Genomic DNA, 25985 nt, shown 5'->3' on the forward strand with positions numbered 1-25985 from the left:
GAGAAATACTGCCTCCTGCACACACCCTGCCAGGGATTGAGCTGGCAACCTGGGCATGTGCCCCGACTGGGAATAGAACCGGCACCCTTTAGGTGCACTGGATGATGCCCAATCAATTGAGCCACACTGGCCGGGGCAAAAGTGCTGTTATTTTTAAGAATAAGTAACATCAGCATAGTGTTTCACAGGCTGAAATGAACTTCTCATATATTTGTAGGTAAAAATTAGAAAAAGAAAAGATGGGACACTTGAATGGGAAGATAAGACAACAAAAAGCAGGGACCATAGCTAAAACAGATACATTAATCACGCACCCTGGAAAAACAAGGAAGCTGAAGTTAAGCAAGGTTAGACCTCAGAACTGCAATCTTTGGTGTTTCAGAAGAGGGTAGGTTTAAAGGAACCAGGGCAGACATTGTATTAATACATTTCTCATTTCAATCTCATAATAACCTTACACAGTGAGCATTGTCTTCACTTGAGATAAAAAAATGAAGCTTAGAAAACTTAACTTGCCAAAGATCACATTGCCAAAAATTGGTAGTAGGACTCCAAATTCTGTGCTATTCCTTAAGAATATCATCAGAAATCAAACTAATACATTTTAAAATTTCAAACAAATTTTCTAGATGGATAATGATTTACAAAGGCCTTGACCCAGTATCTAGGGGGAACATATTCCTGTAAACATCCAGGTGGCAGAGCAGGACAAGAATGGTTATCTACAGAAGAGGGCATGTTCTCACCCCATCTGACACCGAGGGGCTCACGTGGCAATGGAGATATGGTAGCCTGTTAAGGGGCAGGCTCAGGGCCCAGTGACTTTCCTACTGGGTGACCTCCCACTAAGGAGCTTTACTAGGAAGCCCTTATCTGCCCCATTTGAGGTTTTCTAAGGCCAGGGTTTTATACTGCTGACTTTTTATATATTTATTCAATTCTTAAGATACTGGCTTGAGCCATGTTATATACCAGCAATTCTTTATTTTATTGAAATTTTATTTTATCTAGTACTTATGACCTTTAATCTTGTATTTTATTGTTAGTCCTTTCCTTTTTTAAAATTGAGTTATTCTTCTTCAATTAAAATCTCCACATTAACCCTAAATATATGGCAAATACCTTTTCAATATTTTACCTCTCTTGCTCTTTAATATTGTTTCTTAATTTTTTTTTAACTTGGAAAACAGAAAACCCACAGGCTAAAATAACAATCCATGAAAGTGACAATCCTAAATACTGAGGGTAACACAACTAAACTGGAATTACTTTCCCTTGTTACATAATAAACTAGAGACCCAGTGCACAAAATTCATGCACTGGGTGGGGGGGAGTCCCTCAGCCTGGATTGCGAGAGGGCACAGGCCAGGCTGAGAGACCCCATTGGTGCACAATTGGGGCCGGGGAGGGACGCGGGAGGTTGAGCAGCTGGGGAGGGACCACGGGAGGGCTCCAGGGCATGTCTGGCCTGTCTTGCTCAGTCAGGATGGGCTGGACCCCAGCAGCAAGCTAAAGTATGGGTCAAGCGTCTGCCCCCTGGTTGGCAGTGCGTGTCATAGCGAGCAGTTGAGCAGCCTTAGCATATCATTAGCATATTAACTTTGAATAGTTGAACAGACGACTGGACGACCGGGCACTTAGCATATTAAGCTTTTATTATATAGGACTAGAGGCCTGGTGCATGAAAATTCATGCACTGGAGTGGGGGGTCCCTCAGCCTGGCCTGCCCCCTCTCAGAGTCTAGGAGCCCTCAGGGGCGGGAGGCGACCTGGCAGTCAGAGGAAGGCAATGCCCCCATCACACTTCTGCTGCTGCCACTGCTGGCAGCACAAGCCTTGGCCGGCCCTGGTTACCTGAGCCTTGGGCCAGCCCTATATGGCTGGGCAGCCGCCATCCGCAGCTTTCCTGCGCCTCGGCCAGCCCTGCTTGCCTGAGCCTCAGTCAGTGGGGGGTGCAGGAGGACCTGAGGCCCCCGGCAGGGCTGAGGGGACTCCGGCACCAGGCGTGCAGAGTGGCCAGCCCCGGCTGAGGAATGGAGGATACTCATAACTTCCAATTTATTGGATACTACAGTCAGGCTTCAGCTTTGGGGGAGGGAGGAAGAGAGGGATGGGCAGCTTGTTGGAGGAGCCTGGGCGAGCTGTCAGTCAGTGGGGGGTACAGGAGGACCCGAGGCCCCCAGTGGGGCTGACAGGACTCCGGTGGCAGGCATGTGGAGCAGCCGACCCACCCCCGCTGTGGGCACCGCCACCTTGTGATGGTGTGATGCTCAATTTGCATATTACCTCTTTATTATATAGGATAGCTTTCTTTGCAGGTAATTATATGCAAGGCAAAGCCATGTTCTTTGTTATACCTAATCAGTAGATGCTGATATAGCAGCATAAATAGCCAGACATACAAAGATAGGACAGGTAGACATTCTATTTGGGAAATGACTGTCAACCCAACTTCCTGTGGTCAAACTTAAAAAAATACTCTATAATATTTAATTTTCTGAAGAAACTTTTAGAAAGAGATATTATAGACAGTTCATAATCAAGCTTTTGGATACTGCAACTTTTCTAGTTAGTTTAGGGTCTGCAGCAATAGCTCTTGTTCTCAAACTCTCCAAAACAAAACCAAATAAAGCAAAGCAAAGAGAAACAAGGCAAAACAATTATTAAAAATCCCCCAAAATTAAAGTTTGTTATTATATAAAAGCAGTCTAGCATTTTCAAAAAAATACTATTTACATAAAAGCAAACATTCAAGTACTTCTGTTATGAAACTTGTTCAGAAATGAAGCAGAAACCAGTTTTGGAGGGCTATGGGTGTGGTGGTAGAGAGTGGTGTGAGGCGTGAGACAGATTTCCCTTATAGATAGACTTCTCTTACATGCAGCCAGAAAATGGTATAATTATAATCCTAGAGAAGTGAAAATTTCAAAGAATAGAAAAAAGTCTAACATCTAATATCTTTAATAAACAAATTCCATCACAAACATTTTTTGACCAAGTAAATAAATAAATAAATAAATAAATAAATAAATAAATTTCCCTTTTGTCATATTAAAGGAAGACTTGTTCCTGTCTTTAAGAGACACAGAGTTCAAATATAGTCAAAATAATCCCTAGTGTTCTGGAGGCATGGATTTTATATCTAAGTCTACCATTAATATATGTGAATCTGGACATATTTCAGGTGATGTGAACCTGAACAGCTCTATTTATAAATCATAATTGTCATTTTCCTTAAAATTTCCATGACAAGAAGAGTATCAAATAAATATTTAAGAGGAGATGGAAGGATTGAAATTTAAAAAAGGCTTGGTATCAAATATGTATAAACATAGATTTAACAATTTTACCCTTTTGTGTTTTTCTATCAAAATACCACCATGTCCAAATATAGCCGACTAACCATCTATACTAATAAAAGGGTAATATGCTAATTAGACTGGGAGACCTTCTGGACATCCTTCCAGACCAAGCATGGTGGCAGGGCCAAGGCACAGGCAGTTAGGGGCGATCCGGCCAGGAGGGGAGGGCAATTGGGGGTGATCAGGCCAGCAAGGGGGGCAGTTGGGAGAGAGCAGGCTGGTGGGGGGGGCAGTTAGGGGCGATCAGGCCAGCAAGGGGGGGCAGTTGGGGGCAAAAAGGCCAATGGGAGGGTAGTTGGGGGCGAGCAGACCAGCAGGCAGAGTGGTTAGGGGTGATCAGGCAGGCAGGCAGGTAAGCAATTAGGAACCCGTGATCCCATATTGCGAGAGGAATGTCTGACCGCTGGTTTAGGCCCGATTGGGCCTAAACCGGCGGTCGGACATCCCCTGCGGGGTCCCAGATTGGAGAGGGTGCAGGCCGGGCTGAGGGCCACCCCCTCCCCCCGTGCATGAATTTTGTGCACCGGGCCACTAGTAAGATAAATGAAAATAAAAACTTGGGATGGAAAAATCATGGCAAAAGAACTGGTGTAAAGCCTGTTATCCATTTGAATAAAGATTAAACAACCATGAGAATTATGGGTTCAGAAAAGAGTGTATTATTAACCTTAATAAAGTAAAATAACATAACTAATTAAAATTAAGATGGTTGGACAAGAGAGGTTAGAGGACATATGAATTCATACAAATTTCCTTACTGGCTTGGAATCATAGATATTTTAAAAACTGAAATGTAATTATAAACATACTAATTCCAATCTATTACAGTTCAGATTTTTTAAACTTTAGTGAGATTTATTAAGAGGTAGTATGGTGAAGAAATATTTGAAATTCACCAATTCCTCAGTTTTACATATGCTTCCTAAATGAGACTAAATTTTATATTTATTTTAAAAGCAAGCATTATTTGATCCATTTTTTTCTAAAATTATGTTAACCTAGACAGATAAAAAATATCTAGAGTGATAGTCACCAAATGATAATGATGATTATTTCTGGGTGATAGGACAGACACAGATAATTTTTAAAAGCATCCTTCTGCATAACTTTCTGTATTGCAGGATTTAAAAAAATGATGGGTATATGTCTTTCACACATAAAAGTTTTTTGATAAACAAAAAAGCACCTATATTATGTAAATGTGCTTGTTAGAATTCAAACTCTAAAGGGTTTTCAAAATTCATAACCTTAAAAAAATCATTGACAAAAACATAAAGGAGCCTGGCCGGTGTGCCTCAGTAGTTGAGTGTTGATCAATGACCCAGGAGGTCTCGGTTCGATTTCCAGTCAGGGCACATGCCTGAGTTTTGGGCTGGATCCCTGGGAGTGGGGAAGGGGGGGGGGGGCGGTGTGTGTGTGTGTGTGTGTGTGTGTGTGTGTGTGTGTGTGTGTGTGCGTGCGTGCGCGCAGGAGGCAGCCGATCAATGATTCTCTCTCACCACTGATGTTTGTATCTCTCTCTCCTGCTCCCTTCCCCTCTGAAATCAATAAAAATATATTTTTAAAAATGTAAAGGAGAAATTTATCCATCTCATAAGAAAACATCAAGTTTATTATTTCCATTGTAACACACATGGCTAACTGTATGTGAAACATTTACCCTGCTTCCCATTTCAGACCACCAGGCAGTGGGAAAAAGCCAGGAGGTGTTAAGCCAGAGGCCACAGCCTCGAGGGGCAGGCACCAGAGGAGTTATGCCATATCATGTTGTCGACTTTACTTCTTAAGACTACTGCAGAATTTTGTTGTCAAGTCACATCTTGTCCCCTTAGTTTCTGCTTTACTGCTGTAACTCCCATCTGCACAGGTGCTCCACTATTCCTCCTTCAGTTCTGTGTTCTCCCTTTTGCACTCTGGAATCTAGTACAGCAGTGCTTCCACCCTGGGTTGCACAGTGGAATCATGGGGGAAGTTTACAACATACTCATGACTGGGTCACAGCTACAGGGACATTAATTTCATTGACCTGGTTGCAATCTGAGTGCTGCGATTTTTCAAAGCTCCCTAGGTGACTCTATGGTGCAGCCAAGGTTGAGAACTACTATGTCATAAACTTCTTTGACCTTTTCCAGCTTTCTCTGTATCCCTGAGGGTTTTCTTCCAGTTCTTCATGCTCACTTTCATCCATGGGGAATGGAAGAGATGATAAATGATGACACATCCACAATACCACTACACGGAATACACAAAATCTCAGTTCAAAAAGAACAAGGACATCTAGTATTCAGACAGTTAAGTTCTGCAACACAGCCAAATCTAAGAATATAGAGCCTTTTCATAGAACAAAGAACAGGCACTCCTCATAACAACTTTGGGAGTCTTATACTCCTGGGAGCACTAAACAGTGGTTAAAATCAGTTGAATTGAACTCAGGTAGCTGCAAGGGCAATAGAAATAGGATTAATTCATAGTTTCAGGACAGAACAGACTTTTAAATGCCTAAGTAATCATTCTCCTACCTCTCTTTGCTGCTGGTTCAAATTATGTGAATTTCTCTGGCAAAGGGCAATTGTCTCTACCATGGTCTCTTCCACATCCTTCAATGAGGGATCCTCTCTGGTAGCTAGATTCAGAAAAATTGTTAACATCACTTAAGAATATATTAATGATAATCTCAAATTTCTGTACACTGAACTCCACTGACAATCAGCATCACAAAGCCACATGGTTTATTTGCTTTCCTATTATGATGCCTTAAAAACAAATTAAAATTGAAACCAATGTTAAAGTCGATAAACAGTATTTATGCAGGAAAATTTACTTAATGAATTTATTACTTAATAAATGCAGTTTATTGGCAACATTTTTAAAAACATGGGGTAAATAAAAAAGAAATTGTAAATTACACTCAAGAACTTACTTTCACCTTGATGTGTTATTTCTTGAAGTTTGCTTTGTAGTCTCTAGGAGGTAAAAGGAATACTTTAATTTCTAATCCACCAAATAATTAAACTGACATATTTTAAAGAAAAGGAAACAACAAAGTTATTAGGAATGGTCCCTGTTGTTCAGAAGAGAATTCTGGTGTATATAGAATGCATACTAGCAGTATATCAAGTATCACTTATTTTGCTCCACTTTTGCTTCTGTTGTTCTACCTACATAGTCATCATTGACATCTCTGAGGCACAGTAATGAGGATCAGAATGTATCCATGCTTTGAGATAAGAAAGGACATGACAAGTCTAACTCCATAGCATGGGGCACAACCTTGAATGTGAAATATCCTAAAATACTATAATAGAGTTATAGGGTCCACTGCTCTACTGAATTCTAGATCCTCAGATACTGATATTGCAAAGGCTTCTGAATACACACTGAAGCTGACTTTAATATAGCCCTTCTACCAAAAATTTGCTCCTGTTCTTGAGGTCCCTTACAGGTTAATTTTAAGCTAAAAATCATAGAATCATCATTAACCACTCCCTCTCATTCACTTTATACTGTATTTAAATGATCAGTAAGTTCTCAAATTCATGTCCTCTTCTCTCTCCATCACCACTGCCACACACAGCTTAGGCCCTGGCCCTCAAGACACTATGCTAAGTGTAATATCCCTGAAGACACTACGCTAAGTGTAATAAGCTAGACCCATTAAGACAAATACTGTATTATTCCACTTATATGCAGTATCTCGAGTAATTAAAGTCATATAGTTTAAAAGTAGAATGGTGGTTTCCAGGGGCTGGGAGGTAGGGAGGAATGGAAAGGAATTATCTAATGGGTTTGTGAGAAGTTGAAAAAATTCTGGAGGTGGATGGTAATGATGGCTGCACAGCAATGTAAATATATGTAATGCCATTGAAATGGTAAATTTCATGCTATGTATATGTTACAACAATTAAATGAAAAAAAATTTTTTTTCAAAATTTGATAGAACACCAAACTGTTGGTAAAAATGTGGAGCAACCAAAGCACTCATACATCATTGGTAGGACGTAAAATGCTACAACCACTTTGGAAAGAGGTCTGATAATTTCTTACAAAACTAAACCTATACCTATCTGGTGACCGAGCAATTCACTCCTTGGTAATGATTCCAGGAAAATGAAAACATTTGTGTACAAAAGTGATTATAGAAGCTTTATTCATAATAGCCAAAAACTAGAACTAGCCCAAGTGTCGATCAATAGAAGAATGGATAAACTGTGGTATATTCATACAATTATATTACTCAGCAATGAATGGGACAAACTACTGATACATCCAATAACAGAGACTAATCTCAAATACATTATGCTGAATGCAAGAGGGATTATATAAGAAAACCTATTAAATGACTCCATTAATATGAATGAATAAAAAAGGGTAAAACTAACCCAAGGTGGAAAAACAAAATCAGAAGAGTGGTTACTTCTGGGGGAGTGGAAATGGAAACTGACGGAAGAAGCATGAGGGAAATTCCTGGCAATGTTCTCCATCTTGTTAGGGACTAGGATTAGACAGGTGTGTGCATTTGTCAAAAATCATCAAATGGTACTTTTAAGACTTGTGTATTTTGTTGTATGTATATTTTACCTTTAAAAAGTACCATACAGAAATACTAAACTCTAGTCAGTGATAGGCATGATAAAAATATTGAGGTAAAATGTACTATTGCCTGCAACTTACTTTGAAATATAATAAATTAAAATGGATTGATGAAAATTTAGGCAATATTGTATGTTAATTATATTTCAAAAAAGAGATAGACTAATGCATTGAATAGAGGGACACATTGAAACATGACAAAGCAAATATAGTAAAATACTACCTTAAGCATTATTAAAAATGCACCATGAACATCTCCTTTCTTTTCTAACAGATATGCAGTGACTTCATGAAGTTGATACTTCTGGGTAATCTAGGAAAGAAGAAAAGATAAAGATTTGTGTTCATGAATCTTGCTTGTGAAGTGAGAAGGTCCTATTAAGGATGAAAAAACCCCAATATGATACTAATTAACAAATCCATATCTTGGTAGTATGCTACTTTACAGTACAATATGCAAATACTTGACTTTTGGTCTTATAGTGCCCTATTTTTTATTCTGACTAGACCAAGTGCATTCATTTCCCCCACTTACTTATTTAAAAAATTGTTATGCACATGAATGAGGAATATTCATTGGAGAAAAGGCAACACATATTGTATTATATAAGTAGTAATAATATAAACCAGAAATTGATAAGTATAATTATACACAAAATATTTAGAACAAAATGACAATGAAAACACCATTGTATCAATTTGCGGGCTCTAAATAAAATTTAAAAAACTAAGAGTGTCAATAAGTAAAAATGAAATACCAATTAAGCTTAAATAAAATAAAATAATGCCGCCCTAACCGGTTTGGCTCAGTGGATAGAGCATCGGCCTGTGGACTGAAAGGTCCCAGGTTCGATTCCGGTCAAGGGCATGTACCTTGGTTGCGGGCACATCCCGCAGGAGGCAGCTGATTGATGTTTCTCTCTCATCGATGTTTCTAACTCTCTATCCCTCTCTGTAAAAAAATCAATAAAATATATATATATATATAAAAAAGAAAATAATGCCATAGAAAGAAACAATAAAGAGATTTAACAAATCCAAAATTATTCTTTGAAAAGATTTATAAAGTGGAATAAATCTTTTTTAGGAGTAAATAAGCAAGGCACAAATAACATATTAACAGGTTAACAGATAAAAGGAGAAAAATGTGATCATCTCAATAAATGCAGAAAAATAATTTGATAAAATGCAGTACCCATTCTTGACAAAAACAAAATAATACAAAACACTCTTACCTATACTGGGAAGGGAACTTTCTTAACTTAATAAAAATTATCTATCACAGTCTTACAATAAACACCATATTTAATGTATAATATTAGACACATTTCCTTTCAAATCAGGAACAAGGCAAGAATGCATACTATCACTGTTTCTGATCAAAATAATCTAGAGCTCCTAGATATCTGATAAAAGAAAGAAAAAACTATAAGGTTGGGAAGATAAAGACAACTACCATTATACCTAGAAAATATTATTCTCATAAGAAAATCTAAAAACTATTGAATAAAGAAAGGAATTTAGCCTGGTTGCCAGATACAAAACTGTACAAAAATTAGTAACATACAGCAGCAATCTCAATAAGAAATGTCATTTCAAAAACTTCCTTTCAAAATGCTAACAAAATTTTAAGTACCTAACGATAAATTTAAGAAAATATGTGCAAAACCTTATGCAAAATATTATATAAAGTGATACAATCTTGCCAAAGAGCATAAAAGGCATTTTTAAAAGATAAACATGTTTCTGAATGTAAAGACAATACCATAAGATGTCAATCTTCCCCAAATTAATCTATAAATTCAATGTACCCTTTTCATCAAAATTCCAGAAGAATATTTTTTTAAAGGAACCTGACAATCTGATTCTTAAATTGATGTAGAATAGTAGGAGGTCAAGAGTAGCCGAAGAGTTTTAAAGAAAAAGAATGAGAAGGAAAGACTCTTCTTTCAAATAAGAAGCCTTATTTTAAACCTATAATAATAAAATATGTGGTATGAGTATAGGAAAAGAAAAATAATCAAAGGAACAGAACAGGATCCACAAACAGATCCATGTACATTTGGAAGCTGGTATATGACAGTATGGTATCATAAATCAGTGAGGAAAGCACAATAAAATGCCACGTGGAACATTAGCCATCCACATGAAAAAAATATAAATCCCTCTCTTGATCTGTTTACAAAAAATAAATTCCAGATGGATTAAAAGCCTAAATGTAAAAAGCTAACCTATAAAACTCATAAAAGAGGACAGCCTTTATGCCATCAAAGTCAAAAGGAAAGACTGATACCCAAAAAATTAAACATTGAAGGAAAAGATTGATAAATTAAAAGGAAGTCACTAAGCCCTGGCTGGGTGGCTCAGTTGGTTGGAGCATCGACCCATACACCAAAATGTTGTGGGATTCGACTCCCAGTCAGGGTACATACCTAGATTGCAGGTTTGGTCCCTGCAGGACAGGTGCAGGAGGCAACAGATGAATGTTTCTCTCTCACATCAATGTTTCCCTCTCCCTGCTCCCTTCCTTTCTCTCTAAAATCAATTAAAAAAACAAACATATCCTTGAGTGAGAATTAATAAAAAAGTCACTAAAAACCAAGTTGAAAGATATGCCCTAGAGACTGAAAGAAGACATCAACATATAAAATCAGCACAGGATTAGAATTCTAGAAATTAAAAAGAAGTTCTATAAACCAGTAAGAGAAGGGCAAACACTCAGCTGGAAAAACGATAGGAATAGATAATTCAGAGAAAAGAAAATCTAACGGGTCATTAAACATATGGAAAGATATTCAATGTCATTAGTAATCAATAAGCCCCATTCCACTGGCAAAAATTCAGAAGTCTAAAAATACTAGGAATTAGCAAGGATGTGAAAAAACAGCAAATATCAAACACTGATGAAGAGAATGAAACAAATAGGAAATCAGCTTGGCAATATCAGTAGAATTAAACTACTCTGTTGTCCAAAGAATTCCACTTCCAGGTATATTACTTAGAGAAACCTGATGGCTAATGTAACATTATTTATAATGGCAAAAGACTGGAAATGAGCTGAATGTCTATAATAGATAAATATATAAATTGTGGCATAATCATTCAATAGGTTATTACATGACCATTAAAATGAGTGAACTACTAGTGTATCTACATGTATAAAAATTGACAAAAAATTAATGACAAAAGCAATTTGTAATAGGATATGTACTGTATGATACCATAATAATAATAAAATTGCATCTTTTAATTATTGTATTCATTTCCAAGCAAACAACTGTAGATCTACTTTTGTCCCACCCTGTATATATGAAAAATAAACAACCTGGATAAACTTCCCATCTTCAGGCTGGTGGTGACCTCAGGGGAGAGTGGGGAACATGACAAATAAAAGATGCTTTATTTCTAAAACAAAACAACAAATATCTGAAGCCAGTATAAAAAGATGTTAACATTTATAAATTGGCTTGGTGGGTACATATGTATTTGATATTCTTCATGCACATTTCGACATATTTGAAATATTTCATAATTTTAAAAAAATTTAAGTGTGTGGACAGTTCAGGAGGTGGATGCAAAAAATACAGATTATTATTTCATGAGTACTGACATAAAAGAAAGAAGACAAAATGGTAGGTTGCATTTTAAATAGGGAACATGCTAACCTCTTATAGTATACTAGAGGCCAGGTGCATGAAAATTCATGCACTGTGGGGGGTGTCCCTCAGCCCAGCCTGCCCCCTCTCACAGTCCGGGAGCCCTCAAGGGCGGGAGGTGACCCGGCAATCAGGGGAAGGCGACACCCCCATCACACCTCTGCTGCTGCCAATGCCGGCAGTGCAAGCTTTGGCCAGCCCTGGTTACCTGAGCCTCAGGTGGCCCTGGGCGGCTGGGCAACCACCATCCAAGGCTTGCCTGTGCCTCGGGCCGGCCCTGGGCAGCTGGGCAGCCGACATCTGAGGCTTGCCTGCGCCTCAGGCCAGCCCTGGGAGGCTGGGGGGCTGAGGGGACTGGGCACCACCATCTTGTGACTGTGTGCCCCACCATTTTTGAGGGCATGGAAGTCAATTAGCATATTCCTTCCTTATTGGCTGTGGGTGCCGCCACCTTTGTGAGAACATGATGGTCAATTAGCATATTCCCTCTTTATTAGATAGGATTAGAACATGTATATACATTTTCATTTTCATTTGGAAACAGGTGAAAATAAGGGAAATGAATCAAGGTAATGATTGTGCTAAGGCTACTGAATTGCTCTTCAACCTAGTGTTATTGCATAAGAGGACTATGTAACCATCAGTACCTACAAACAAGAGCTTGGTTTTTCCCTTTTTATACTTTTACTGTATTCATTTTTGTATGTTTATCATGTTGGCTAGAATGTCTGTGAAACTTTATTAATAACAATGATGGACATGTGCTGTTTCTGACTTTACTAGAAAACATGTGAAAGCAGTTTATTCCATAGCAATGAAAAGCATGCACTATGGATCAGACTCTCTGGGTTCCATCTCAGATGCTACTAGCTAAAAACTTAGGCAAGTAATTTAATATGTGAGTCTCCCTTTGCTTAACTGTAAAATGGTGAATGATTAGGAAAAGTGTACTCAGGCTTTCTCTCCATTATTGGTCTTACCTGGATAGTTTCTTCTAGGCGGTAGCCCTCAAGGACTTGTAATGTCTCTATGACTTGGGTTGGGCTGAACTGACACAACAGCTCAATGAACTGTTCTGTAATACAGGGGGATATCTGCAGCAGCTCCTGATTTACATGAATACCTTCCCTAAAAACATAAAAAGCAAAAGAGTAGCATTACTTAATCACATCTATAATTAAAGCTTCAGGTAAAAAGGATGCTATCTTAAAACCAAGACTACCTTTTGGTCAGGTAATATCATGAATTAAAAATCTCACTGTTACTCAGATTATTAGGATGAATTAATAAAAAAAGTCACTAAAAACCAAGTTGAAAGATATGCCCTAGAGCAGCCGTGGGCAAACTACGGCCCACGGGCCGGATGCGGCCCGTTCGGCTGTTCTATCCGGCCCGCGGAGCTGAAAGAGCGGAGGGTTCTCTTGCTCTCCCCTCTGCTCCTTTACTTTGAATTTATATTAGTTCACACAAACACTCCATCCATGCTTTTGTTCCGGCCCTCCGGTCCAGTTTAAGAACCCATTGTGGCCCTCGAGTCAGAAAGTTTGCCCACCCCTGCCCTAGAGACTGAAAGAAGACATCAACATATAAAATCAGCACAGGATTAGAATTCTAGAAATTAAAAAGAAGTTCTATAAACCAGATTGTGATTTAGAGCGCCTCTGTATATTATATCAGAGGCGCTCTAAATCACAATACTGCTCAGTTTACATTGAGTAATTAAGGAAATAATAGTCAGTGGAGGCTCCAATAAATAAATCATACCAAAAGTTATACTGCTGCTCTAAAAGAAACAGATGACCAATTCAGTTTAAACAATTTGATTCATGAGTAACTATATACGTGTATATATAAACCATCTTCCAGTCTCAACAGCTATCTCTACTATGCTTCCCTTATAGCACCAGTCACACCCTGTTGTAATTACTTCTTTATTTATCTGTCTTCTCTAAAAGACTATAAACTCTGTGAGGGTAGGTACCAGTTTATCTCCTCATTAGTTAATTCTCAAAGCCTACAACAGTGTACCTTTACTGAGCATCCATTTGTTATGTCCCAAGACTATACTAATTTTGACAGCCATTAAAGTTAGCACTGGGATATATGGCAAAGCAAGTAGCTAACAGATGACTAATAGAGCTCTGAGAAATGGATATAACAAATTGTATTTATGAGCAAGACTGATAAGCAACAGTCAGAAATGGATGTAAACTCATCAATGCTGCAGTTTACTTATTAACATTCTGATGATGTTGATGCTGCCTAATTGTGTCCCAGCAGACAGATTATTTCCCAAATGAATGCATCAAAATCTGTTCATTCGGGTGATTTGCTTGGTTTGATGCATATTCACAACTTCAGTACTTGTAAAGGGTTTTGCCAATAAATGCCTGGAAAGAATTAAATACTGTGATTCACCAACAGATGCTACGTCTAATCTTAATTTGCTCCATAGTCTTGCATTTATAAGACATATTAACAGAAGTATGATGTAGAGAAAATATTAACGTTGCCTACAATATGGTGTAAATATCTGAAAAATACATTAGCTCACTTTAATGTTCAGAAAAATTGGTTATCATTCCCTTTTCTCTTATACCTAATAAGTGTTCTACTGAGACACAACATTCATCCTACCTAAAAACTATCATTTCCCTGGGTTTGTCATGTGCATCTTCTATTTTCTTCATGTAGACAGAATTTATTCTGAGCCATATCTGGTGTTGTTGCCCTAGTCCTTGTAATTTTCACCCCTCTATTCTATATTTGGTTTCCTCCATTTGAAGGCAGTCCAATTTACCTTTCCCAGTCAGTTAAGTTCAATTTAATGTACATTTATTGAGCATATATTTATTATGTGCCCAGGCAATGCTAATGCCGGGGGAACAACAATGAATGCAACCGTCTTTGTTCTCAAAGTTTATAGTGTAGCTGGCCACAGACATTTAACAGACAATTTTCAAGTTATGTGGAAAGAACACTACGTAAGATGGCGGTCTACCCAGGGAATAGTCACTTAACAAACTCCTACATTAAAGGCAGTTGTGAAACACACACACACAAAAGAAGAAAAGAAAACTTCATCTTTGGGATTTACAGCCAATTTGAGAAGATACTGAATTAGCCCATTAGCAAGTATAGAAAGCCCCAAGCAGCAAAACTTATTGAGTTAATCACCCAACTTCTGGTCAGGACTGACTGTCACAAAGCTCTTAATTTGGGAAAGATTTCTGCATCTAAATGTAATTCGTTCTCCTATAACTGAAGATTCTTATTAGAAAAAGAAGTGCTGTTTATCATTTTCAGAAAACAGTAAGTCCTCATGTAAAGAAAGGTGCCCTGGCCTGAACCAATCCTTTCTTTTCTTTTGCTAATAACTTTCTTGACCCACCCAGTTTGTGCCAATAAAAGCCTTCCATTTTGTGCAACTTCATGGATCATCTCTCTGTTTACTAGATGGGATGCTCTTGATTCAAAATCGCTCAATAGTCAATTAGATCGTTAAATTTACTCAGTTGAATTTTTGTTCTCTAACAGGGACAAAGACTGTATATGAGCATTAAGCTAGCTACATCTCTCTATATATCCTCTCACTATCATTCGATCATACGCACAAATATACGTGCGCTGAAGGGGTTAAGTACAGGCCTTCCCAAAATATGCTACTTTGGCATGAAGAGTATTTTTTAAATGTTTTTATTAATTTTAAAAAGAGAAGAAGGGAGAGGAATAGAGAGACAGCAACATCAATGAAACATCTGCCTCCTTCATGCCCCCTAATGGCGAGCAAGCCCACCACACAGGCATGTGCCCTGACCAGGAATTGAACTGGGGACCTCTTGGTTCATGGGTCAATGCTCAACCACTGAGCAACACTGGCTGCACGGCATGTATATTATTTTGAGCTGAAGGCAAAAGAGACTCTGCAGGCTCAAGAGAAATTTTTACCTTTCCCTTACAGAATTTAAAGTGGAACCTTGCCCATATAAGAGTAATTACCTATTTATATGGCAGGGCAAACCGAATTATTAAACATCTGCTCTTCTTGTCATCCTGTGAATTACCCTCCTCCCATCTGAAACCCCAGACACCTTACCTCATTCCTTAGCTCATGATGTCATATGTACCGCATTTCACTTTTCTGTCTCGAACCTCTCATGCATGTAGGAACCCTGATTCTCATGTCTGTGGGGTTCCCATACACACACGTAAAATTAAATTTGGTTATTTTCTCTTGTTAATCTGTCTCATGTACCTTTAATTATTAGGCCAGCTGAAAGAACCTACAGGAGTAGAGGAAAATTTCTTTCTCCCCAACAGGGCATACTATTTCATGCTATGTATTTTTTCAGTTTGGCATTATTTTTACATTTACATAGCTATGTTTGTAATTTGGTATTCAATTATGCTCATATATCTTAGTGTTTATTTAGCCATCTCCCCCACCAACTTTTTAAAATATCTTTTTCACTATAAAATGCTAAGGTGGATATTTGAATATTAACTACGTTTTTCTTTCACAGTATTTCCTTAAATGAAATTACTGGATCAAAGCACATGTGTAACTTTTGAGCTCTTAATACATACAAATTTCTCCAAGAAACAAAGTGGACTAAGAGGGAGCAATACATATTCAAAGGGAGGAATGACAATGTGTAGTGTATCCTATGACCAATTAATTCAGTACTGCTGCAGAATAAAGGGGGAAAGAGAAAAGCCAGGTGAGAAAATAAAAGCTGGATATGCCTGAATCAGATCAAGAAAGCCTGTACACCATGAGGAGTTTGGACTTTACCTTGAATAACGGGAACTGAAATAATTGTGTCAAGGGGAAAGGAGACATTGTCATTATATGTCTTTTTGAAAATGGAAGTAGAATTAGGAAGGCTGGTTAGGAGACAAGCAAGAGAGACCAGGAGAGAGATGCGGAGTGCCTGAGCCAGGGTAGTGTGGATAGACAAGAGGGGGACTCACACAGAAGAGAGAACCACGAGGTAGATTTTGGGTGACTGGTTCTCTGTGGTGTGGCTGAGAAGGTGGAGTGGAGTGGGTAAAGGAAAGTAAGAAATTTAGCACTTGGGATCTTTTTTTTAAAGACACTTACACTAAAACTGCCTGCTTACTTATCAACTTCCTCCATCAGAATAAAGTTATATGAAGGCAGGGCCCCATCTTATTCATCACTTTACCTCCTGTGCCTGTCACAGTGCTTAGTATGCTGTACCTATTGGTACATTGCTAAATGAAATAAATGGGCAGATAATGCCATTTGCTAAGAGAAAAAATAAAGGAAAAAAAACAGGTTTGGATTTTAAAGTGAGTATAATTTTTAGCCATTTCAAACTCTCACATAGTACATAGCAAATAATCTCATGATAAAGAATTATTGAATAAAGAAATTAAATTAATGCATGAAAGTTATTTTCTATCTATCTATCTATATATCTCTATCTACCTACCTACCTACCTACCTATCAATCTATGTATCAAGTCTGGAGATTATGAGATTATGATGTATTCGAATTTAAAAGGTTGAATTTGAGCTGTTGGCAAAATATTAACCAAAGATACGGTCTCCGGTGGTAAGCATGGCCAAGTTGATAGGCATTCATAAAGTAGAAATGTATTTTCATATGTCAAAGTTTATTAACATATATAATGTTCTAATTTTTAAACTTTCAAATATGCTATTTCAACACTGTGTCAGTATCTTAAAATGTACCTTCAAAATTATACATAGAAACACTAACGGATTCAACTTAAATCTAATGTATAACCATTTCCATAATCTATGTTTTGCTCCTTGGCAAAGACATTCATTCTCTTAGCAATGCTCAATTTTTACTTTGACTAAACATTTAAAAATATAATCCGACATTTTGTATGTATTTTTCTATGAAAAAATTATAATGTATATTTCAGAGGCCTCTGGGACATTGTTAACAAAGGCTAAGTTGACATTACCAAGAAAATCATACTGAGGAAAATACTGTGAATATAAATATATTTGCACATTTTCCTTATTTCTTATGACGCTCATAGCCTCATAAAAACCATTAGTGTCCTTTCATATTATGCTTCAAGCATCCCCGCTGCACAAAAGACCGACCTGCATATGGATGTAAATGTATCAGAACTCCTGTGAGAATTCTTGGCCAGCAGGAATGCACAGAGGGTGTGTGTGTGTACGGGGAGGAGAAAAGGGGAATGATATGTAGCAGCTGTCCCTGTCACAGGGTGATGTGATCATAAGTTCCTGGGCAGGGAACTAGAAGATGCAAATTCTTCCTCTCCCAAATGTGGCCTCAATTCAGGCAAATAATTTGTTTCTGGAGGATTAATCCTGTCTCCTCCCCTCTACCATAAACTAACCTTTCTACATACAGATGCCAACAATATCTTTGTAGGTCAATTATTTCTACTAAGGACATTATTTACATGGCAAAGATAACTTAAAGAAATTGAATAAAGAAAACAGAGAAATATACATAAGAATTTAACTAGTTTGTTCCTCTAAAAATGCTGTTGACAAAATAAAAAGCTATCCCCTCATAAACAACTCAGTGAGTTCATACAAATGTTAAATCAAATATGCATAACTATATATACACAAGAATTATGATCCTATTAACTCAGGTTTTGGGGGCAAGAACAACAAAAAAGCAATATTCTGATATGACACATAAGCAATCCCCATCTCAAAATAACTGTTTTCTTTCATTTTCTCTACTCCCCAGAATGCTTCTATAGGAGCTTCATGGGGAGGATAAACCTGGATGTTTAAAATAAATTCTATTGCTTAAGAACAAAAAGGGAAAAATCAAAGGCAAAAATAGCCTGAAGCTGTCTGCCAGGGAAAACAGCTAGGCAGGGCCAGTCTACTTACTCTTGATGTTCCTTTGTCCCTATTGTGAATGAAATAGGGCTTCTGTAATACATCTGACAAGTCCAGGAGCCCAAAAGTAACCTCACAAAGTGATTTGATCATAAGTTCCTGGCAGGACATGGTGGGTAGTCACATCCCTGGCCTATAACTTCTTTACTAAAAGGTTTACCTTTGCCTTAAGCAAACCCTGTCCATTGTTCCTGTGCATCTAGTTTAACACACCTTTGAAATGCCAGAATATCACCTTCAAGGGAGGCATAACCATCCTCAAGGGAGCACATAATCTTGTTAACTGCCCTGTAATCCAATCATAGCTATTTTCCCCACCTTGCTTTTTTCCTTCCTTCATGTAATCTTCCTTACAGATTACTCCTTTTTTTTTAAAAAAAAATGTATAAAAAGAAGTGCAAATCTGTCATTCATTGAAGCATCTGAGATCTTACTTCATGGCAACAGTTGTTAGTTTGGGCTCAAAAAAGCTCTTATAAAAATTATCTATAGATTTTGCCAGTGGAAATCATGTTCTTTCACAGGAAATCAAGGAAAGCATTCCAGGGACCCATGTATGGGAAATTGTGGCATGGTAAGATTTGTTGGTAGCGTGAAATGAGTGCCCCTGGATTCTCAGTGTCCCCATTTCTGTTCATACTGCTAAGGAAAAATTTCTATCTTGCCCCCATCAGGCCCAGAAATAGGGCCAGTGTCCAGAGATTCTGCCCTTTATTAAAGCTTAGTCCTTTGGAGACCACACGGTCTGCAGCAGGCCCCAGGTGGCTGCGCACAGGTTGAACACATGTTATTGGGCAGGCAAGAGAGAGAGAGAGCACTCTTTGTTAGCTGGGATTATATTACCTTGGGTTTGGGAAGGTGCTTTTTCAAAATAACCAGTCAACTTCCCAAGCTTTCCTGGGCTTGTGCTAGGTCTTCCTTCTAACCAATCCATTTCCTTTTCCCAGGCTAGACAGATAGGCCTCTATGGTCACCATTGAGGCCCTTACTGTGCATGTGCTTATCTCCTCCCCACCTCGCCCCCTTTACTGTTCTATCCCATCTCTGTGATCTGTGGGGAATGGACCAGTGGTTCTCTGGGGAGTACATGAAGCTATAACTTCCTTGGGAAGCAAGCCTTTGCTCCCTAGTTTATTATGCTTAATAATGTCTTATTCCCTTTGCTGCCTTCCTTTATTAATATCTAGCTACCTATGCAAACACAGGTTTGGATGCTTTTATGCCAACACTATATATCTTTTTCCACACTCCCCTAGTTTCCCACTTCAGTTTTCCCAGTACATAACCTGATTCTAATCCTTTACTTCATGTTAGTCAACAAGCATACCCATTTTAAAAAGCTAAAATGGGATGGGAAATCAGTCATTCAGAGCCTAATGTAAACTAGGCCACACTATCTGCTTTCTCCTTACCCTGGAAGCCATGGGTATTGGAAAGGTATTTTTTCATCAGTGTGTATGCTTCATTGTATTCATATTTTACTTGTATATTCTCACTGTAAAAGTGTCACATAATATAGACATTGACAAAGTAAATCAAGTTTTGATTGGGGCATCATGAAAGGAATTTTGGATTTAAAAAATCTACCTAGGAACAATACTCTATATCTGATTGTGCTTATAAAGTGGAGAGCCTGAAGAAGTGTGTGTACCCTGCACCCCTGGAAAGAAAGGAGCAGAGTGGAGAAGGCAGAGTTCAAAGGACACCAAAGACAAACTTTCTATAACCAAAACTTTGTCTAAGGCTAGTTCAAGAAGCTACTCCTCCTTTTTCACTCTGCACTCAGCCTTCTTAACCTTAATCCTCTCCCTCAATCCAGAATTAGTATCTTACTAGTGACAGGGTTCAGGACATGCTACCCCAAAATACGGTACCCTGGCATACTAAATATTTTAAACTAAAGAAACTTGAGAAATGGTGGGTGCAGAAGGGACTTTCTGACCTCCCTTAAAAAGCTAAAATGGGTTGGGAAATCATAAAGCGTATCATGAAACTTTAAGGTGAGAGGTGCTCTCCCTGTAGGTGGAAGAAAGGAGCATCCTTATCTCTGAAGATGGAGGGACACTGAGAAGAATCCAAACAAACAGGCCTTTCTCAGTTTCCCCAGTATACTATCCTTAGCTCATATCCTTTGGTCCTATCACACTTTTCTATGACTTTCTACTCTTCATCAAACCTAGCAAAAAACACTCAGGTTTAACTATTTCTTCAGGTCTTCATCTCCTTATGAAGGCTCCCGTGTCATGTAAAACTTATAGTAAATAATTTCATATGCTTTTCTCTTCTTAATCTGTCTTTTGTTACAGAGGTACAGTCAAGAACCTAAATGGGAAGAAGGAAAATATTTTTTCCTCTCCTCACTATCCTATATAATAAAGAGGTAATAGGCAAATGGTGGTTACGCTGTGACCTGTAATGACGGGGGCAGCGAGCTACTAGTGGCGGAGAGCTACAGGAGGGCAGGGCAGAGAGCTATGAGCGGTGGTGGGCCAGGCGGCCAGCTGAGGCAAGTGGCAGTGAGCTACTCGCACACGGATTCATGCGCAGGGCCACTGGTTATTATATATTTACACTGTGGGTTAAACAGGCTTTTATGGGTTAATCTAAGATACTATAATTTAAAATGCTCTTTATATAAAAATGATTATATTGAAATGCCACACATCCAATTTACAAATGAATTTGGACCATTATGCTTCCTATCCTATCTAATAAAAGAGTAATATGCAAATTGACTGTACCTCCGCTACACCAACAAGCCACGACCACAAGCCAATCAGGAGCGAATATGCAAATAAACCCAACCAAGATGGCTACAGCCACAGAGAGCAGGAGGGAGGCTTGGGTTTCCCCGGCAATGGAGGAAGCCAAGCTTTCCGCCTGCCCTTGCTGGCCTAGGCCTCCACTCAAGGCTACAAAGTTTCAATGATAAAAGGTACATAAATCCAAACAGAAATGGTGGCAGCCATGGAGCTGGAAAGAGCAGGAGGCTATGGTTGCCTGCAGTGATGGAGGAAGCCAAGCTTCTGCAGCCCTGGCCAGCCCAAGCCTCCACTTAAGGCTACAAAGTTTCAATTATAGAAGATACATAAATCCCAACAGAAAAGGCTGCCACCATGGAGAAAGCAGAAGGCTTGGCTCCGCTCCAGGCTACAAAGTTTCAATTGTAGAAGATAAATAAATCCCAGATACCAGGGCCTCCACTTGGGTCGCCAGGGGGCGTGGCCAGCCTGCAAACCACACAGGCCCCTTGCCCAAGCCGCCCCACGCCCACCCTGATCCGGGACACCCTTCAGGGCAAACCAGCTGGCCCCCACCTGTGCACCAGGCCTCTATCCTATCTAATAAAAGAGTAATATGCAGATTGACCATCATTCCAACACACAAGATGGCTGCCCCCATGTGGTCGAAAATCCTGCCCCCATGTGGACACAAGATGAGCACCACAAGATGGCCAGCAAGGGAGGGCAGTTGAGAGGGACCAGGCCTGCAAGGGAGGGCAGTTGTGGGCAATCAGGCCAGCAGGGAAGGGTAATTGGGAGGGACCAGGCCTGCAGGGGATGGCAGTTGGGGGCGATCAAGTCTGCAGGGGACGGCAGTTAAGGGGTGACCAAGCCGGCAGAGGAGGGAAGTTGGGGGCGACCAGGCCTGCAGGGAAAGGCAGTTGTGAGGGACCCAGGCCTGCAGGGGAGAGCAGTTGAGGGGGACCAGGCCTGCAGGGGAGGGCAGTTGGGGGGAACCCAGGCCTGCAGGGGAGAGCAGTTGCGGGGGACCAGGCCTGCAGGGGAGGGCAGTTAGGGGTGACCAGGCCTGTAGGGGAGGGCAGTTAGGGGCAAACGGGCTGGCAGGGGAGTGGTTAGGGGGTGATCAGGCTGGCAGGCAGAAGCGGTTAGGGGCAATCAGGAAGGCAGGCAGGCGAGCATTTGGGAGCCAGCAGTCCTGGATTGTGAGAGGGATGTTCAACTGCCCGTTTAGGCCAGTCGGACATCCCTCGAAGGGTCCCAGATCGGAGAGGGTGCAGGCTGGGCTGAGGGACAACCCCCCCCCCCCGGGTGCACGAATTTCGTGCACCAGGCCTCTAGTATAAGACATAAAAAGGATAAAATATGATGAATTCTGGGTTGGGATGCTCCAAAGCAGAACGATCATCTTTGACCTCTTGGAAATGGATCAATATGAAAGTGAGCCCTTTTTAAAGGTGGAGCTGAAGTATCAGTCTTATTAATTCAAGGCTCTATTAAAGAAAAAATTACCCATGATACTTGTTTAAACAGACTTTATTTGGACTATCATAATAGGTATAGGGACTACTGCAATGGGGTTTTGACAGTACATGAGAACCAAGGCTCCATTCCAAATACAACAAGGACAAGTGGGGTTTATAGCTAGGATGGGGTTAGAGGATGAGGAGGTGGTCAGTGGATGAAAAATTACTAAGAATGTGGGGTAATTATTTGCTAGATTGACTTAATAGGATTCTTGTTGAAGGCAGGCCAAAGGTGATCAGATTTTACTTGGGGGGAGGGGAGGAAGAATTTGGACAGATATTTTGGGTAATCAGATATCGAGGGTGGGGGATTCTTGCTAAAACTAGACTCTACAAGGACAGAGATGAAAAGGCTCAGAGGCCTGAGTAAAGTTTGATCAAGGGGAGAATCTTTGCCAGCTCTTAATTTCTCCTAGGCTAAAGTAAAGCTGGCAACTGTGCTGCTGTCAAAAGTGAGGACACTATAGGTCATGTTGCTTTTGGGGGAGAGGGAAGACAAAGGGTTGTGGGTACACTGCTTCTCTCTGAAGTAGGTAAGAGAGAACCTTGTAGCCAAATTAATATGACAAGAAGAAAGAATGTGTGACAAGTTTATTTAGAGTAATTATCTTGGGTTAGGGTTAATTCAGGGAGATAAAACATACTGAGTAAATGTAAAATTATTTGTGGTTTTCTAGCGAACAAAACAACTTTCACAGTACTCTTAAAGGGTCTTACCTAACTAACATCTTTCAAATCTAGGGTAGGTAATAACAAAGCAAGACTTTTCATGGAAGACCTCTGAAACTCTTGTGATGTGCCATGTTTATTACTGTGAAATTTAAGTTAAGGAGTGACTGCAATATCAGAGCAAATGGCTATATATTTATTTTACCTAATATTGTTGTTTTTTTTTATTTTTTTAAAGAAGGATTTGGTCACCATTGGCTTCTATACTTTTGTTCCATTTGAGAAAAGGCCAAGTTCAAAGCTGAGCCTTCTCTTGTCTTTCCAGCTTGAGCGTCTCCAGGTAGGATGGTTGGGGAAAAATAACTTGGTTAAAATAAATGATCTTACGAGAGGACAAGTCAAATGCTAAGAGGATATATTTGAAACTGGAGGACACACGAGAGAGGGAACAGAAGGAATTTTGCCATGGGAAAGGGGTGCTCAGACCCCAGAGAAAGGGCTGGGAATTGAGGCAGAGTGCCGCCTTCCTCATCCATCTAGCCCTGTCCTCTGTCTCCTCCTCTCAGTCTCCTCCCTGAGCTCTTTCATCCTCCTTATAGCTCTCTTTCTTCCCTCCTACCCCCCAACTCCAATTCTACAGTTTCTCCATCAGTTAATTCTAGGAGTAGACCAGGGCCCAAACTGACTATCAGAGAAATACAAATGATTAATAGAACATTTTTCAAAAAAAAATCTAGTTTCAGTAATATTCTGAGAACAGGGTTATAATTAAAACACAGTTTGAAAAGGTCTTAAACTGGGGTGCAGGAGAAAAATGTAGTCAGATTGCTTTTCTAAATATCTGCATATGCACATCAGTATGACTCTAAATTAAAATGTGACATAGTCTTCTTAAAGTTTAAATGATTGAGATTTCAAAACAATTGTTACAATCACACATCCTGGTACTTTGATATTTAAAAATAGCACAAAATACTGGAATAACTGAAATTGATATCAGGATCACTTAAGTAAATGACTGCTTTCAATGGCTAATGTACATTATAATGCAACTTAAAAGTTTGCTTATCTGAGATGAAAGCTGTTTCATCCTGGAATATTATACTTAAACCAGTGAAGCTTAACTCTAGGTGTACGTCAAAAATATCCCCACCCACTGTTATTCTGTGGGCTTGGGCCCAGGCAACTATATATTTTTAAGCTTCTTAGGTGATTCTGACAGACAAGAACATTAAAAATCAAGGGCCAAGTGTACTATTTAGTTACCATAAACCAGTTTGTTAACTTCAACTTATTTTCTTTAATTTATAACCTACATATTATAAAAAACTAGTTATAAACATACCTTGGGTCAAGAAGACTCCTCAAAAATCTGAAAAGCAAAACCTGGTTCTGAGTAGAAAAACAATAAAAAATATAATATTAAAACAAATTCTTCAAACTATGCCAGGGTAAAGAATGAATTTAGAATATCCCTTTAAAATGCACACATGCCTATGATTATTTCCATTAAGACCTCTGTATAGATCTAAGAAATTCTAAAGAATCATTTGGAAGTCATTTCCTCTCAGTAATTCTAATCACTGCCACATACTCCATTTTGAGTGCAAAAGGCTGGGGAAAGGTCCAATGGAGGAAAAAATGGAGATATATGTACTAATATATGTAATACTTTGTTTATTTATTTATTTATTTATTTATTTATTTATTTATTTATTGTTTTTTTAAATATATTTTATTGATTTGTTACAGAGAGGAAGGAAGAGGAATAGAGAGTTAGAAACATTGATGGGAGAGAAACATCGATCAGCTGCCTCTTGCACACCTCTTACCGGGGATGTGCCCGCAACCAAGGTACATGCCCTTGACTGGAATCGAACCTGGGACCCTTCAGTCCGCAGGCCAACGCTCTATCCACTGAGCCAAACCAGTTAGGGCATATGTAATACTTTAAACAATAAAAAAAAAGAAAAAAAAGAAACACAAATACCTTGTTATTGTAAAAAAAAAAAAAAAAAAGAAAGAAAGAAAGAAAGGAAAATACCAACCCAAAAAAGAAAACCAAACAAAAAAAAAACAACAAAAAAAGCCCTCTTCTGAGACAAATCCCAGTGCAGTTCCAGCACGAGGATGCTCTAACTGCTCTGCTGATAGTGAATTCTGGCTGTACTGCTGCGTTCACTGTCTCACATGGTCCTTCTTGTGATGATGGCCCAAATGACAACCACCACCTGAAAAGCTCATGAACTCCCCAATATAATCAACTGCAATGGAGATGGCAAACTGCAACATTTTAGCAATTAAGATGCCATGAAATCAGGGCTCTCTTTCTTCCACTTATGAGCTATGTGATTTTATGTAAGTCACTGGCTCTCTTAGCTATTCAGTTTACTTATTTAAAAAAGAACAGCAATATCTCCTCTGCCTTCCGCACAGGGAAGATGTAAGAATTAAATGAGATGAACCTTATAATACGATATGAATATAAATGTTTCTAAGTTCTAAGGAAAGCTAAGCAAAAATTTATAGTTTAGTTTTTCTTTACCT

General features: G+C 39.0%; 1 protein-coding gene across 8 annotated transcripts in view; it reads right to left on the bottom strand.

The window, feature by feature from the left end:
• The window catches only part of VPS8 (VPS8 subunit of CORVET complex), a 261243-nt gene that overhangs the window by 68468 nt on the left and 166790 nt on the right, over positions 1–25985 (bottom strand). For all 8 annotated transcript variants that reach the window (XM_080656453.1, XM_080656454.1, XM_080656450.1 and 5 more), the window contains 5 exons: positions 24784–24830; positions 12588–12735; positions 8175–8264; positions 6282–6324; positions 5881–5984 (listed from right to left, as the gene is read on the bottom strand). In XM_080656453.1, the coding sequence (XP_080512579.1) occupies positions 5881–5984; positions 6282–6324; positions 8175–8264; positions 12588–12735; positions 24784–24830 (432 nt within the window). The remainder of the gene's footprint in view (positions 1–5880; positions 5985–6281; positions 6325–8174; positions 8265–12587; positions 12736–24783; positions 24831–25985) is intronic.

This window comes from Plecotus auritus (assembly GCF_963455305.1).
Source record: "Plecotus auritus genome assembly, chromosome: 2".
Classification (NCBI taxonomy): Eukaryota; Metazoa; Chordata; class Mammalia; order Chiroptera; family Vespertilionidae; genus Plecotus; species Plecotus auritus.